Below are 17,281 nucleotides of genomic sequence, written 5' to 3'. Positions count from 1 at the left end.
ATTCATTTGAGATACAGAGAGAGTGAGCAAGAGCCTAGCAGGGGAAGGGCCAAAGGGAAAGGGAGAAATGGACTCCCCACTGAGCAGGGTGCCTGATGTGGGGCTTGATCCAGGACCCTGGGATCAGGACCCAAGCCAAAGGCAGATGCCCAACCAAGCCACCCAGGTGCCCCTAGGGGAAAAATAATTTCTAAGTTTGAGAGAGGGCAGGAAGGATGTTTGGTAAGGTTCTTTATGGTATAAATTTGAAAATGCCTGAGAGTGCTTCTTCATTCTTAATTCTTAAAGTATTATTATTATTCTTTTTAAAGAAATCTTTAAATCACATTGTGTGTGTGTGTGTGTGTGTGTGTGTGAGAGAGAGAGAGAGAGAGAGAGAGAGAGAGAGAGAGAGAGAGCATATACAAGCAGGGGGAGGGGCAGAGGGAGAAAGAAAATCTCAAGCAGACCCCCTGCTGAGCATGGAGCTGGACCTGGGGCTTGATCAAGATTCAGATGCTTAACCAACACAGCCACCAAACTACCCCTTAAAATATTATTATTAAAAATAGTACCACTAATACAAACAATGGACCTGACAGAGATAAGATGTTGCAGAAGTCATGCTAGGTGCCTTACTTGTTTAAGCTTATTTAAGCTACAGCTCTGCAATGTAGGCATTAAGATTTCTTTTACGCTGCAATAAACTAGAGCTTAAATGCTTAAGAACTTGAAGCAAGTAAATGCTGAAAACGAAGTCAGATTCCCATTCCAAAAATTCATGCTTTTAAATCGCATCATGTTGATTTCCTGTATTGAGGAGAAGTTTTGTCTTTTACTATCTAAAATATAGGTAGTTCTTTGCATAATGTTTCTGGCACTGTCTTACACAGGAGCTTCCAATAACTGCCAGTCACATGGTGACAATTATGCTTGATTAAGCAGATCCAGTAAGTACTTGATCGACTTTTTCCCATAAATGCTAACATTCTGCAGCCAAAGGGAAAAGAACACTTGCCATTATTCTAAGCACTCTGGCCACCTCCCTTTGTCCCTCCCTATAACACCCGGCTGAGTTTCCTAAGAACAGTGTTCCCTGATGCTTAGACTCAGCCCAGATTCTAGGGTTTCTATCAAATACTCTTTTGGGTAATATGAATTTTTGAGATCTGTAAACCCTATAAGCTGACAGGTGACAATTTGTGAGATGTGAAGGGATGTTTGGCAAAATGTCATTGTTGCTATGGGTTATTGTATCCCTAATAATTCACTGCTATAAATTTTGATGTCTTTACAATGTGCCAGAATCCTCTAAAAATACATAGGTAAAGGTGCTTTGAAAATTAAAAATTCCAAAAAAAAAGAAAGAAAATTATAGATTACATTATGAGAATGTAAACAACTCCATGAGAGAATATCATAGCTATTGACTAGCACATTGATTTTATAGTTCACTGAAAAGATGACTTTAGTTATGTCTCTCAAAAGGTGTATCAGAATCGCTCAATGAGCTAGATACTGCTCTGAGTCCTATGCTCCCTGCCTCAGACTATCATACTATCAAACATAGAGTATTAGGGTAATAAAAGTGGCTTAAGACAATAAAATTTAATTTTGTGTGGCACTCTAATCTGGGTCATGCAGCATTCCTAAATGGCTCTCCTCCAAAAATGACTCAGGGATTCAGCCTTTTTCTATAGTGGGCTCCATAGTTCAGTGTTCATTGTTTCCTGCTATACAGATAGAGGGATAGGAAAGTTTAGGAAAGAATAAGGAAAACCTAGTGAAGTGAGAACATGAACCCCAATGGAGATCTTATGGGCCCGGTCCTAACTTTGGCCAGAACTGGTCACATGGACTTAACCAAATGCAAGAGGGTTGATATCATACCCAGGAGGCTAATAGACATAGTTTGGTGAACACATAACATTTTTTTTTCTGCTTCATAGGTTATGTAAATCTGTATAAAGCAGAAAGAAGCAAAATCAAGTAAGCATGAGAAATTTTGATCATAATAGAATTTTAATGGGTTCCCAACAATGCCTTTATAGTTTATATAGGCCTCTGCAAAGAGTATATGACCATAATGTGACTTTTAGGCAGGTTATTTTCATTTTCATAATCTATAGTGTGGTCCTGGGGACAATCCAAGTAGGGACAATTGATAAGAGATACATGAAACCAGGGCCGGTTTTATGGGCATTCAGCCTGTGTTATTGCATAGGGCTCTGCTCTCAGAGGGCTCCATATTTGTGTTAATGCTCTGCTATCGCTGTCTTAAGAGTCTTAATAAATTTGAACATGGGGGTCTGCATTTTTATTTTATACTAGGCCATTATTCTAAGCTCTCTGGACATCCCCCATCATGTAGCTTATCCCACTTGAAACTCATGCCTTATCAGAGACTAACACTGGGCTCAATGACAAAATGAAGCTTCAATCTTTAAGATAAGTTTATGCTAATTAACTTTAAAGAAGAAAAGTTACAATAGCAAAGCTGTGCGTGTGCATGTGTGTATGTGTGTGTATGCATATGTGCATGCATATGAATAAATGTCCATGCAGGAATGTATTTTTTTAGGAAAGAGTTTATTGGGAGCAATTTGTTTTAATTGATATTCATTGAGCATCATTCTGTTGCTTATTGTTAGCTACTCATGGGAAGAGTTGGTTGATGTCTATAGCACAAACATTTGTTTCAGATAAATGGGCGTTTCAGTTGGATAAGTTTTAATTAAGCAACCTTTATTGTACAAGTAGTTGTTTTTGAAACCAGGAGAAAACTACTATAATTTGCTAATTCTGTTATCAAGAATCTGAAGGTTTTGAGTCTTGTCTACTATAACCTCGAATACAATTTTGGCTATAAGTGTCCCAAATAAGAAATAAGAAACTTTTCCAATGTATTGTTCAACTTTTTTTTTTCTGTTGTAAATATCAAAACACAATTGAACTCTTCTCAAGCTCATAGAATCATCTGTTTCTTTCTTTCTTTCTTTCTTTTTTTTTTTGGTGCAAAAAGGTGGTTTTATTAAAGCATGGGGATAGGAGCCATGGGCAGAAAGAGCTAGCTGCTGCTAGAATCATCTGGTTCTAAGATGAACGATTTATTTTTAAATCTTGCTTCCACATCTCATGCTTAGATCCTACTTTAGCATTTCACATTTCATAGGAATTTATTTATTTACACATTTGTCAAAGGAGCACACTGAACTCTTACCTCCTTGAGAACAGGTGCTATTGCCATTCAACTTGCTATTCCCAGAGCCTACTATAGTTTCCAGGCACCTAGAACATGTTCAATAAATATTTGATGAAAGAATAAAGGAATAAATAAGTCATGATAAAAATATCATTTTTCTGTCAGCAAAACAATATTTCCAAGTCTCAAAGAAGACTCTTAATAAGGACAAAATAAGAGTGTTTTTATTTTATAAGAATGTTTTAAACTTACATTATCCTTTGCTTATAACAGCAATGTTACAGAAGGGGATAAAAAAAGCATATTCTTATTAAGTGAAATTTTAAAACATCTGAAGGATAAAAATATTTTGTATTTAACTGTCGTATTTATAAACTCATTATTTTATTGAAAGGGATTTCTTCCTGTTTAAAAAAAAGTTACTTGAATATATTCACATAACACATGTATAAGTAAAGAACAATATACAGACGTTTCATGTTAAATTTTTTGTATTAAACTGGTTGTAAATAATATAATTTTTTCCCATGGTCTGCAAATAATGGCCATGAATAGGGGTCACTATCCTTTTTTTTAAGACTGGGATTGGTTTACTTACTGTATGAGTTTCCTGTGGCTGCTATTACAAATTATCATAAACTTGGTGGGTTCAAACAACAGAATTTTATTTTCTCCTACTTCTGGGAGTCAGAAGCTCAGAATCAGTTATCAATGGAGCAAAATTCAAAGCATGTCTACAGGACCACACTTCCTCTAGAGGCTGTAGAAAAGAATCCATTCTTTGCTTCTTCTAGTTTCTGGAAGCTGTCAGCATTCTTTGGTTTATGGCCACATCACTCAAATCATCAAAGCCAGCATCTTCAGATCTCTTTGCTCTGTCTTCATATTGCCTTCTCTTCATTGTGAAAGAAATCTCTTTCTCTCTGTTATAAGGACACTTGTAATTATATTTAGGGCCCAGCAAGATAATTCAGGAGAATCTCCCTATCTCAAGATCCTTAACTTAATCACATCTGCAAAGACCTTTTTCCCAAATAAGGTAACGTTTATGTGGTTCCATTGAATGACTATCTTATGTCTTTCAGGGGCAATTATTCAACTTACAACATTTCTGCACTGCCCACTTTTGTATTATTGACAAAGTAGTAGAATTCTAGATGATGTATAACAGTACATTTTTCTCTATGCTCACTGACACAGGAATGAGGGTGCCATATAATTAGTGAGTGCTGGAGAACTATAAACTAAGTAATGCTATAAAGGAAATGCTACCTAAAGAAGCAGGCTTTGGCAAGTAGGGCTCAGAGAGGGAGCTCATAACTTCATGATAATACTTCACATAAATTAAAGTAATGTTAATTGTCTCTCCCAAAGCAAGGCCATTAAGCAGCTTATTGCTCCTACCTTAAGAATTTATTTTGATATTTCTTGTGGTCCTACCTTTCCAATGGCATTTCACTCTTTACCCAGAGGGGATATAAACACCTCTATGACAGTCCTTTCTGGTATATTTCATCTTTAAGGATAACAAGAGGAGGAAATAAATGACCAAATAGGTTCTGATAACTCTGCAGCAATCAAAAACAAAAGACTCCAAAAAGATTATCAGTAGGTGGAGCTTCATTTTGAAACACAGCTCCTAACAAGTGGACATCCTAACAAATATAAGTGTGTAAATGTAAATGTAAGTGTGTTTACATCCTAACAAATGTAAGTGTGTTTACATCCTAACAAATGTAAGTGTGTTTACATTCCCTGGTTATAAACAACTAAACTGTCAATTACCTTGTCACTAAACAGGGAAGAATTTTCTGTTTCATTTTTTTCCACTGTGTTGTGGTAAAACATTTAAACCATGAAAGATGTTTCTCTTTGACACATTTTTATTCCCCTCCTACTATGTGCCAGCTGTTAGGTATAAATCCTTGGCTGATACAATTGCTTTCTTTGTACCTCTGTCAGTGGCCTTCCATGTAATTTTCAAGTTTCTCAAAACTTTGCAAAGTCCTCTGCCTGGTCATTTACAACTGATCCAAGGTCACAAAAGGACAGCTTAGTTGGAAAGAGAAAAAAAAGAAAAAAAAAAAAAAAAAACAGGAACACTAAGAAGTTACATAAATGTCCTCTAGCACATTCCCTGTTCTGAAGGCTAATGTACTGTAGCAATTCATCAGTCATTCTAATAGTCTTTTAACTTCTGTCAGAAAGCCTACTAAATGCTAACATCTTAAATGTTTAATATTCTAAAACATATTTTCATTAATCATGCAAATTATCTGGGCATCCATATTTTACAATAACTTCTTTTGAGATTAAGAGGCCTAAGGCTTTGTGTATGATATACCCATATTAGTGAGTGATATTGTAGATGAAATATAACTTAGAATTAAAGAATTTTAGCAAGGAAAAGTTGCTAGTAAAATTCCAATATCTATGTGCCATCACATTTATTAAAAAAAAAAACAAATGCTACTAATGTCAGGTATTTCTGACTAAGTAGCAAGCAGCTAAATTATGCACTTGCTTTATTCTGTTTTATCACATAGTTGATGGATGGATATTAATGTTGATAGAAGGTATATTGTCCCAATAAAAATGGCCCTATGTTTCATAGTAAAGTAGACTGTGAGTTTTTTTATTAATAAAGGATAGAACATGTGTTCCATGCAGTTAGGTTGGCTCCAGCTGTACCATGAAAATCTGCATTTATATGCTGCCAGTCACCCCTATTGCAGGGATTCTTAGCTGCTTAGAAAAAGGAGAAATATGTGGATAGGCCCCATGAAACAGATGGATAAAGAACTGAAAGAGGTAAAGGACATGAGTTTTGGTAATGTTAGTGGAAATGCTTTACCCAAAACTTTGTAAGGATAGAGGCTAAGAGATAAGAAATAAATAGAAATGACCTGAAACTATGTAAATATAGTTATGCTGGAGTCATAGAGCAGTGCTCATTAGACTCAAGAACATGACCTAAGTAACTGAAAGTCATGAGCAATGGTGGATCAGTGCACAAGTCTGGCTACCAACAGGAAGTAGATGGCACAATCAAATTAGGATGATTCAAGGAAGACTAATTTATAAAGGGACTAATTGCAAAGATATGGGCAGGGTGGAGGGTAAGGGAACCACTAAAGGCTGTGTAAGTAGTAAGCTCACAGCCACAGAGCTGTTATTAAATCTAAACCTTTGGAGATAAGAGAAAGGAACAATTAGCAGAATCTGAAGGAAGAAGAGTCATGTATAGAATGACATTTTTAGGTGACTAGTGACTTTGATTAAGGAAGACAGGCAACACAAGGTGATCTCATGGAGCAAATAAATACCCTGACCACCTTCTTCTTTCTCTCCCTCCAGTCTTCTGATGGGTCTTCCCGTTCATTGAGCCCAATAGGAACCTGAGGGCACACATCAAGGATGTAGTCCATATAGGTGAGCCTCTCTAAATGTGTATTAGGGCTTCATATGTGGAGAATGATTCTCGAGGGAGACAAGCAGGGTCAGAAACATCCAATTTTGGTATAAATACCATTTCTTTAATTACATGACCAAAATTCATAGCAATTCATGAAAGATTTTCTTATATTCCTTTGTTGATGTTGTTTTTACTCCTGTCTTACATTTTCTTTTATGGTTACCTTCTTTCACAGTATCTCCTGCTGCTGTTTCCATTAACAAAATTTCTAGTAGCAATGCTGTTTGCCCAGTACGCACACATGAATCACCTTACCCTTTGAAGAATCAGATATTTAAAGAAAAAAATAGCTAAATGCTAACTAGACAGTTCATTATTCCCTTTATACAGCTTTTTGCTTTTTTTTTTTTTTTTTTAGTATAACGGTGTGAATTTTAATGCCTGTAGTCTGTGTTGCTAAAGGGACAGTGAAGTCTTGCTTTTTTACATGGTTTGCCTTGTAATTATATTTCTCTAGTAAAATATTTAACCACTATTTCCTGAATCATGGGTTCTAAGGTGTAGAAAAAAAAATCTGAAGGGAAATATATTTGTTGCTATATGGAAGGACACATTTTTTTTCCCCAGAGCATTTTCAATGATTGTGGCAAGAATGAATGAGTAAAGGTTTCAAGAATGAAATAGTTGCAGAAAACTGACTTACTTTTGTACTTAAGTCCATGCAGCAGCCCTCTGGGTACAAGTACTTATGTATCTCCTTTTGTTGAGTTCTCTATTTTTTTATGAATATGCATATTGGGGGAAAAAACTTCCATCTGCTCTCTTTTAGCTGATTATATCACATTTTGGAGCTGCGCATCATTATGGAGCTTCAGAGAAAGATGATCATTTACATTACATATGGATATAAAGTAGAGAAGGAGTTGATGAATTGCAAACAAGTATAATTTATATGGACAAAGTGTGCCAGAAGTGCTTTTCACCCCATTTTACTCTGCAAATGGAATGATTCCTGCCCATTGACTTGGCGTGGTTCCCAAAAACTCAGAGAGGAAAATGATCCCGTTAGCCTTCTCTATCAGGATTCCACTCTTCCCTGTGAGGGAACAGTGCTCTGCACTTCAGACCCACCAGGGACCCCAGAAGGTCAAAAGAGATCTCTGAACACACTAATGCCATTTTAAAGATTTTTCCATCATGGCTTCTTAATTCATAATATACATCATGCAGACACACTAATACTCAGACTGTTGGTAATTCAAATGTGAGAAGTTTGCATGATGAAGAAAGAAAGGGAGAGGAATAAAAGGCTCCTGTTTTCCTATGCGTTGTGATTTTCTCATGGCAGATCATCTGCTTCAATGACCACAAGCTTTGTAAATATATAAAAATCTACATTTAGGGTGTCTTTCTAAGGGCTTCTTTGTGGGCTATGGCACAATCAACTGTGACTCCAGATTATAAAGACCTGGGAGGCCCAAGGTACAGTATTAGGAGTAATAACCCTAAATCTTTTATTTACGTTATTTAATTCATTAATATAGGGAACTATTTATATATTGTCATTCAGTCTTAGAAAACGATTATTCCTGTTATGTACCAAGAGGGAAAAATCAAAGCTAAATACAATGTAGCTTCTTCCTAAATTGTCAGAACTCGGCAAAGAAATATGTCATGACAAAATGGTCGTTTTTCTGCGACGTTCCTTTTTTTGATTTTTTTTTTTTGTGATGTTCCATTAAATCAGCTGATTCTCACTGCTGCTGGACAATGCTGTTGTCCTAGACCTCAGACAATCTGTGTCTGAAGAATTTCGAATCACTAGAAGGCCATGTCTGTATTATGGTAGCATGTGCACTGCTTTCATTTTATGTTCAGATATCAGTTTTTATGCACACTGCATGCACCATCCTGAGTGTTTTGCATACATTATCTTATTTAACCAACACAGAAACATGAAATGCTAGTATTATACTTATTTATATTTCATAGAGGGAAAAACAAACCCCAAAAACCTAGGTTCAGAGGACCAGTGACTTACCCAAAGTCATATAGGCCTCAAACCAGGACCTCTGGTTCAACACTGGGTGTGATCAGATGAATTCAGTAGTAGAATAGGAGGTAGCCTAAAGTAAGGGTTATTTGTATCTTATTTCTGTAGCCAGGAAACCTGGTCAAATTTAGAAACTGCTGTTCTTTTACCTATATTTAGCTCCTATTCATTTTTCACTCAACCTTTACATAATTCTAACATGACTTACCACTTTATGAAGGAGTACTTGAAGCGTGCATTCTGATTACTTATACAGTTTTTTTTTTTTATGTGGGGGGATGGAAGATTGTGCATGTGCGGTGTGACAGAGAGTATCTAGAATTTCTTCATACTATTTTTCTCAGAACTTAGGCTTGTAACGGAAGTTTCTCAACATTAAATGTCATCATGTCATCAATTTGGCCTCACTCAGGAAGTTGCAAGGCGCTTGACTAACCCCAGTGAATTGGATGTTGTTTAAAGTCTGATAATTTTTTAGCTGACTAGCATTTTAGAAGTTTTAAGAGTTATTTTATTTCTTAACTAATTATCTTGGAAATTTAATTGATAAAGAAAAGCTTCTGATAAAAAATTTCAAGATGAAGATATATTGGTGGCTTATATTAGCAATAGAATTGAGGGGGAAGAATTTAAATGATCTCGTTTTTGTTCTTGTCAAAGTATTGTGAAGATATTATCCATTTATCTGGATTAAAATTTCTCTGACCATTCATACTTAGACCACACACTTGAATTTGTGAATATATAGTATTCCTGAGATCAGAACAATCATGGCATCCCAGAACAGTTTTACCTTTCTGTACTGAAAGATTCAGCTTATTCCAGTGAGAGGCTATGGCAAGATTCTAATGCAGATTATATGATTGAAAGGATCTTTATTGGCATAGTCTTGGGCAGCATATATGTTCCATGTATTAAAATTGCTGAGTGAATAAATATGAGACCAGGACTCTCACCATATTTCAACCTAGAAACACAAAGCCAGAGGCACCTGTGGGTGGCTCAGTGGTTGAGCATCTGCCTTTGGTTCAGTTCATGACCCTGGGGTCCTGGGATTGAGTCCCATATCAAGCTCCTCACAGGGAGCCTGATTCTTCCTCTGCCTATGTCTCTGCCTCTTTCTCTGTATCTCTCATGAATAAATAAGTAAAATCCTAAAAAAAAAAAAAAATAAGGAAACACAAAGCCAATGTCTGGTAACCATTAAAATGTCAACTTTCTAACCACCTTCCCATCCACTCTTAAAGGCTCAGACTCATGTCTGTCTCCTAGCCAAAAGCAGCAGAAGGTCTAAGTTTTTTAATTACCTTACAACCATGGGTGAACTATGTTTTGCCTTTTTATTCCTCTTTATCCAGCTTCCATGGTTGAGAGAAAAACCCAAGGAAAATGAGCAGCAGGGATCCAGTAGGTAAAGTGAGGACAGTAGGACTCTTAGTGTGATATATACTTCTGCTACAGGTGTCCTTTTCAGTGCTGCATTATGTGATGAGGTCATCCTTCTGGTAACTTGAACCTCGGTGTTTCCACTTGTCTCTCCTTCTCTCTTTGTAGGAATCTGGTTTTTCTTCCTCCTCTTCAACCTCCTCAAGGCCTTTGCAGCACTTCCACTTAAAAGCATTTCCCTAAACCCTTGACTGGGTACCAGATCTTAATTTTGAAGGAATAGATGTTGTGGCTGAGTAAACTTCACCAGCGATTTCCACCATTTTACAATCAAGCAGTTCCTTATGTGCTTCCTAACCTTCACTTTCTTGGTATCTTCATAAAGAAGCTGTACTCTCTAGAACTCCCTGAGGCAGCCCGTTGATTAAAGTTTAAAAATTATGGTTAGTGGCTGTGCTGTGTCCAAGGAGGTCCTAGAATAATCTCTTGAGAGTGGTAGCCATAGTCAGGAGTGGGGCCATGATGGAAACAGCATGTTGGAAATTTGAAATTGAAACACTATTTCTTCTGTGGAGAGGGAAGAATAGGAGTAGGTATGTGATTTACTCCTGACCTGGGTGCTGTAGGGATTAAATCTCATGGATCTGGAAAAATACACTAGAGATTAACTGTGTAATACTGTCTCCCAGCATTGAAATAACACTTTGTATTTCTTGATTTTTCCTAAGGTATTGTGTTTGATTTATTATAGAAACTTTTAGATCGAGTATTTTAGAAGGTATTTACCTATAGACTAAGTACATTGATTTAAATATAAATATCAAATGTGCTATATGGGAATAATTATTATATTCAATGCACTCCAGTAAATGTTTCCTAAATGCCCACTCTGTACCTGGTATAATAATAACAGGCACCAGAGATTAAAAGGCTAAACAAAATAATCTGTTGTGACAAGATCATGGTCTTGTGGAAAGGCAAGTGCTTTTCAGATAATGTATAATATGATAAGTGCTGTAACCAACAGAGATCAGGTTGCTATGGAACCCAGAGTAGAACACCAAAGGAAATCCTGGAAGGTTTCACAGAGTAAGTGACCTTTGTGATGAGTCTTAAGAAAGAAAACAGAGAGAGACTCCTGGATGTAGAAAATAGCAGGAGCCACTCCAGGAAAATAAATAGTATAAGAAAAGTCACAAAGGAAATAGTGAATTTGTGGAATTGCAACTAGATTGTTATGGCCGGACAGTATAGAGAGAGAAGTGGAAGAGGAAAGATGTGACTCATGGGTAGATAAAAAATGGTTGATAAGAACCTTATATATTCTCAAAGAAAGTTTAAAGATTCTACTAAAGATAGTGAGGAGCTATAAAAAAATTTCAAGCTAGAATTACATGATTTGATTTACATGTTAGATCTTTCTGGAGGCTGTGTGGAGGATGGATTAAAAGATAGAACACTGGTAGAATAGGGGTCAGTTGGAAAGCTATTGTACTATTTCATACATCAGCTCATGAGGTTCCAAAGCGAGACAGCAACCACAGGAATGGATAGAAAGCCATGAATGGCAAAGCACTTCTAGAGGTAGGACTTGATTACTATTGAATCTGTATGAGAAGAGTATATGTGAAATTAAGTAGGAAATGATTTCCTGTTTTGGGTAACTGTTGGGTTTTGGTGTCACTAAAGAGAGAGAGCTTTATTTGAAATAAAGAAGGAGAGACAGATTTGTAGAGAGAAATCAAATATTTGGGTATGTTGATTTGAAGCTTCTAGAGTGCTATCGGCTGAATTGGACCCTTTCCCCACAAATTTGTATGTTGAAGCACTAACCCCCAATGGATGGTATTTGTAGATGTTTTTGGGGGGAGATAATTAGGTTTAGATGGGGTTGTGAGAATGGGGCCTTCATGATTGGGTAAGTGCCCTTCTAAGAAAAAAAACACCAGGGATCCCTGGGTGGCGCAGCGGTTTGGCGCCTGCCTTTGGCCCGGGGCGCGATCCTGGAGACCCGGGATCGAATCCCACGTCGGGCTCCCGGTGCATGGAGCCTGCTTCTCCCTCTGCCTATGTCTCTGCTTCTTTCTCTCTCACTGTGTGCCTATCATAAATAAATAAAATTTAAAAAAATTAAAAAAAAAAAAAAACATTTAGGAAAAAAAACACCAGAAAGCTTGCTATCTCTGACATGTGAGAAGGCAGCTATCTGTGAGCCAGGAAGAACTCTCATTAGAATCCAACCGTGCTGCAACCTGATCTTGGACTTTTGGCCTTCCGAATTCTAAGAAAATAAATTTCAATTGTTTAAGCCACCCAGTCTATTATATTTTATAATGGCAACCTGAGCTGACTAATACATGGAAGTATATAGGAAGTTGGATAACACAAATCTAGGGTTCAGGGGACAGACTGAGGTGAGGTAATTTATTTGGGAGTCATATGAAATATATATGAAGGCTGACTATAAAACTGTGTCTGGCAAGAGATATTTTGTCTAGAGTTCTAGTATAAAAATACTTATAAGTACCACTAGTTTGGAAAATAACAAATGCACATAATTCTTTTTATTATTAAAATTAGGGTATTTCACAATTAAAAATATTTACAATTAAAGATGAAACATCTGTACAATTACTAAAATTCATCTTACTAAATGAGAATCGAAAATGTCTTGTTATCTATACTTTTATAACAGGTAACAGTGAAGAAACTAACAAAAAACAATTACTAAAGGTCCACTGTGGATCAGGATAAAATGTTTCTGATATTAACTCACACTTTCCCATTAAGTATAAAAATGAGTGTGAATGCTGCTTGGATAGTTGGTTAAATAGACATATGTGCTATTACTATTTGTTGAATAACAGACACAAATGCAAAACTGATAGGTATGAAAAAAAGGAGGGTTTTTTTCCTGCAGAATTCATCATTTCACACTTAGAAAGCAAAACTGAATAAAGCTTATGTTACACATGCCAAAGACTTACACTATACCTTTTTCTAATACAGGCAAATGAAATATTAACATGTAACATTTAAAATAATAAATATATATACTATTTACAATGATAGGGAATGTTAGAGAATTAACTTTTATGTAAAATCATTCAGATTAAATCATTTTAACTTTAGGTTGTATTGGCAAATACTTCTCTTTTTCTCCTATTTGATCTTTTAGCTCAAGTAGAATTAAAATGGAATGCATCTGTTGTACATATAAAGTTGAGAATGTGTGTTCAGTCACTTGGCTCTGTAATAGTAATCTTCTGTACCATATCAGAGAGATTTTCAGACTCTAGATCTTCCTTGCCATTATCTGAATTTTCTGATGAGATATAACAACCAGAGTCCCTTGGGCAGTTGTCTAACTGTGACTTATTTAAGGAGATGTCTGGGTTTAAGGATAGAGGCATGGATTCATTTTCTTGCTCTTGAATAGCTGTAAAAGGAAAAGAGGGCAGCAGTTAGGAGAAGCCAAGAGAAGTTTTATTCACGTACTCATTAATCTCTGAGCTATTTTAATCGTACCAACCTTGACTTCATTACATTTGAAACTGTCATGAGTAAACAATATATTTGTTTATTATAAAAGAGATATTTGCACTCAAATATTCAAGCCCCAGTTTCCTAGAAGACAAAGTTTGCCTTTTTTTTGCTCACTTGCAATTTCGTGGATTTCATGTGAACTGCTTACATAAGCTAAGATCAATATGGACTCTCATTTTACATTAATGATAAGTTGCCAGAGAAAGCAGATTGTTTCCACAGTTTGACTGATGCCTTGTCCAAATACTCCTTAAAGTAACATTAGAAAAAGTCATTTGTACTTTAAATGCACAACCCAACTCAATAGTGATCTTTGTGGACAATTCTAGAATCATGATACTGTAGAGTAGTGAATAAAATATTGCTTTGGGCAACAACATATAGTAGGACTTCAATTACTTGGAATTTAATAAAACTTAAAGTATTTGGAATTTTATACCATGTTTGCATTCACCAGAAAAATCAACATGGAAATCAGGTTGCTTTTTTTTTTTTTTTTAAGATTTTTAAAAATTTATTTACTCATGAGAGACACAGAGGGAGAGAAAGAGGCAGAGACACAGGCAGAGGGAGAAGCAGGCTCAATGCTGGGACCCTGATGTGGGACTCGATCCCGGAACTCCAGGATCATGCCCTGGGCTGAAGGCAGGCGCTAAACCGCTGAACCACCCCGGGATTCCCCCCGAAATCAGCTTGCTTTTAGATAGTAAAACACCACCATTTTCATTGACTCTCTGGCTTATTTAGTTAGTCTTCTACATATTTGTAGTTCTTTTTTTAAAAGATTTTATTTATTTATTTGAATGAGAGAGAAAGTGAGAGAGAGAGAGAGAGAGAGAACACAAGCAGGGGGAGGGGCAAAGAGAGAGGGAGAAGCAGCCTCCCCACTGAGCAAGTAGCCTGATGCAGGGCTCCATCCCAAGACCCTGGGATCAGGACTCAAGCCAAAGGTAGACACTATTAAGCTACCCAGGTGCCCCTACATTTTTGTAGTTCTGAAGAACAATTATTTATATTCGGATTGGTAGCTGTGTTATTAAAGCAGTATTCTAGATTCAGTAGATATTTTCTTTTAAAAAATTAATACTAGAGATGTAACAAAAGATATTTTTGAAGAACTTAAGCAGCACTCTAAAGTTTTATTCTTCTCAAGAAGCTTTTAGCATCAGAGTTCTCTTGGTCAATGTACAGTTTCTTTCCTTGCCTTCCCTGACACCAGTAATCATGAGACGAGTTCCTCAGGGAGAAGATATTAGGCCACCACCCGTCAACTGTATCAGCATATCTACCTAGTTCTTTCTCCTTCTAACCTCAGGGCTTCTCCACTTTACACATTTGAATAATTCTACTTTGGAAGAACAAAATGTATACATTTCAGGGTGGGACAAGACCTCTGCCTTCAGAGACTATGTACTTCATCCTACTCTAGTGAGAAGAGAGTAATCCTAACTCCAAAATCCTGGAAGGGGGAAGCGGTAATTTTCCTCAATAGACTTTTCAAAAGTAAAATGCTAAGTAAATTATCTGTAGGAAATTCACCCTTTAACTTGTCTACAGATATCCTACTTTTTAAATGTGTTTTCTAGGCTCCAGATATCTTGCCAACATTATGTTCTACTGTGTATTCAATTATCAACATCCTTTATGAGAGAGAATTGAGCTCTGGTGCCCTAAGGCATTCTTGTAGGTAATGAATTCAGTTCTCTTCAAAATTATCTAGAATAGTACTCTTTTATGTAGCATCCATAGGAGAATTGAGAAAAGAGTCACATTACTTTTTTTGTATTCTGTGGTTTAGATGAGGAACACAGGTTGAGAAAGGTTGGGAAAAAATGATAAAGATCATTTTAGTTTACTCATCCTCAAAGTGAATCATAACAGTTCTTTTAACCTTTTCCTCAAAGCTTTAATTTGTGACTTCAAACCCATGTTTATGCAATTCTTTTGAATCTTCTCCATGTTTGCCACAACTTCTTTTAGCTGTGGACCGAAGTATCAGATATTGAAGTCCGGTGATATTGTAACTAGTTCTAGGTATCAGGAACTTTCATTTTAATATGCATTGAATGCGACAATTTAAAAATTTTAGCCGCCATGAAGCATTTTCTCTTTATTAGTCTTGGCAACCTTTAAGTTTAGGGTGAATCTTCTTAATATTCATTAGTGTTTGTGAATATCAGTCATTCAGTTTTGTTTCTAAAGCCTTCCGTTATGAAAAGACAACACTGAAATGGGACCTCATTTTCTAAAAGAAAGCTTTCTCTCCTGCCTCTGCTTTTCTGTCTTCTTGCCACTGAAGTGAAAGAACCAGCTCTGTGTTTCATTATCCAAGTGTTTCTGGAAAAGGCCAGAGAAATTAGTCCTTTTATAATGCTTCCTGCTACATCAGCAGTGATTCACCGTATTTGGAGTGTGATCCCAGGCCATATTTCCCCAGATTATATTTGGGCCTATCACCTCAACACAAAATTAAAAGAACTGAGTTATTTCCTTTCAGATCGACATCTTAAACAGGACTTGGCATAATAAAAACTGTTCCCAATACCATGTTCTATTTAGGTTGATTACTGATTGTGGGACTCTCTTCGAGATATAAAACTTAGGCTTCAAGAACTCTGATTTCCAAAATTAGCTCTTTTCCTTTCAAAAAATAAATACTTAGCTTGTTATTTCATCTTCTGAAGACTCTATCCATTCCTCTCAAAGGATAACAAAGTAAACAAACAATAAATGAAAAATCTGACTTTAACAGAGACTATGTCATTTTTAAATATTTGTAAAATGTATTTGTTTTTATTTTTGCTTGAGAAATACTATATCACCTTCTCTAAATTCTAGGAATTGGTTTGTTTTAAATACAGATTATTTACTATAGGGAATTTTATCTGCAATTTTTATGGAAAAAAGAAATAGTTTCTCAGTATGAAAGTTATGCAGCACAGTAATTGACAGAACAGGAGTAATTTGCTAAATGATTTCCTAGTGAAATGAAAACATGACTATGCCTCCTCAAATGCTTCCCACCAGGCTTGCAATAATTTCAGGCAGGTGATCAGCTGGAGCCCCTCAACTGTAACTATAAAAAGAAAAGGCAGGTTATTATGTTATATTATGGAAAAGAAAGCTATACAGTGTTCAGTTTTTGTGTTTGGAGGGTCAGGGCTTTCCTTTCCTTTTCTTGTTTTTTTTCTTTCTTTCTTTTTTTTTTTTTTGATGAACTAAATGACTTTGGGATTGGCACAAACCTAAGTCTTATACTATGGATACTTTTTTCCAGCAGAGAGGATGAATTCATGTTAATATGTTCATATTTTCTTTCTAAGTCATTTAGTTCCTTCATGTGGCCATGAAATAGAGTAAAACTAACTGACCTACCTAGAAATTGAAACTATAACCTTCATCAGTTTTGGCCTATGGTCCAATTATCTGAGCTAACCAGGCAAGTAACACACAAACTAAATCCTAATTCTGAGAAAAAGTTCTCATATCCTAAAGAGAGAAATCTGTCCTATATTCACATAGGTTTCTTTACCCAAATATTCCAGATTTTGACTTCACTGTCTTGTGTGCCTTAAATATGAAGCTTCTGTTTCTTTGGGCTTCTGTTTCTTTTGGGTACTATGAAATAATGCAATCTAGAGGGCATAAGAAAGTGCCTGGCCAACGAAAGTGCTCAATAAATAATTTTTTAAATTAAAAA

General features: G+C 36.1%; 1 protein-coding gene across 1 annotated transcript in view; it reads right to left on the bottom strand.

The window, feature by feature from the left end:
* Nucleotides 1–12,568: 12,568 nt before the first annotated feature.
* The window catches only part of SAMSN1 (SAM domain, SH3 domain and nuclear localization signals 1), a 139,623-nt gene continuing 134,910 nt past the window's right edge, over nt 12,569–17,281 (bottom strand). Inside the window, 1 exon segment of the mRNA XM_025995656.2 lies at nt 12,569–13,474. Within this exon segment, the coding sequence (XP_025851441.2) occupies nt 13,272–13,474 (203 nt within the window). The 3' untranslated portion in view covers nt 12,569–13,271.

Source organism: Vulpes vulpes, chromosome 15 (genome assembly GCF_048418805.1).
Source record: "Vulpes vulpes isolate BD-2025 chromosome 15, VulVul3, whole genome shotgun sequence".
Lineage (NCBI taxonomy): Eukaryota > Metazoa > Chordata > Mammalia > Carnivora > Canidae > Vulpes > Vulpes vulpes.
Note: the sequence above shows the minus strand (reverse complement) of the source record. Positions and strands in the feature narration are given on the sequence as shown.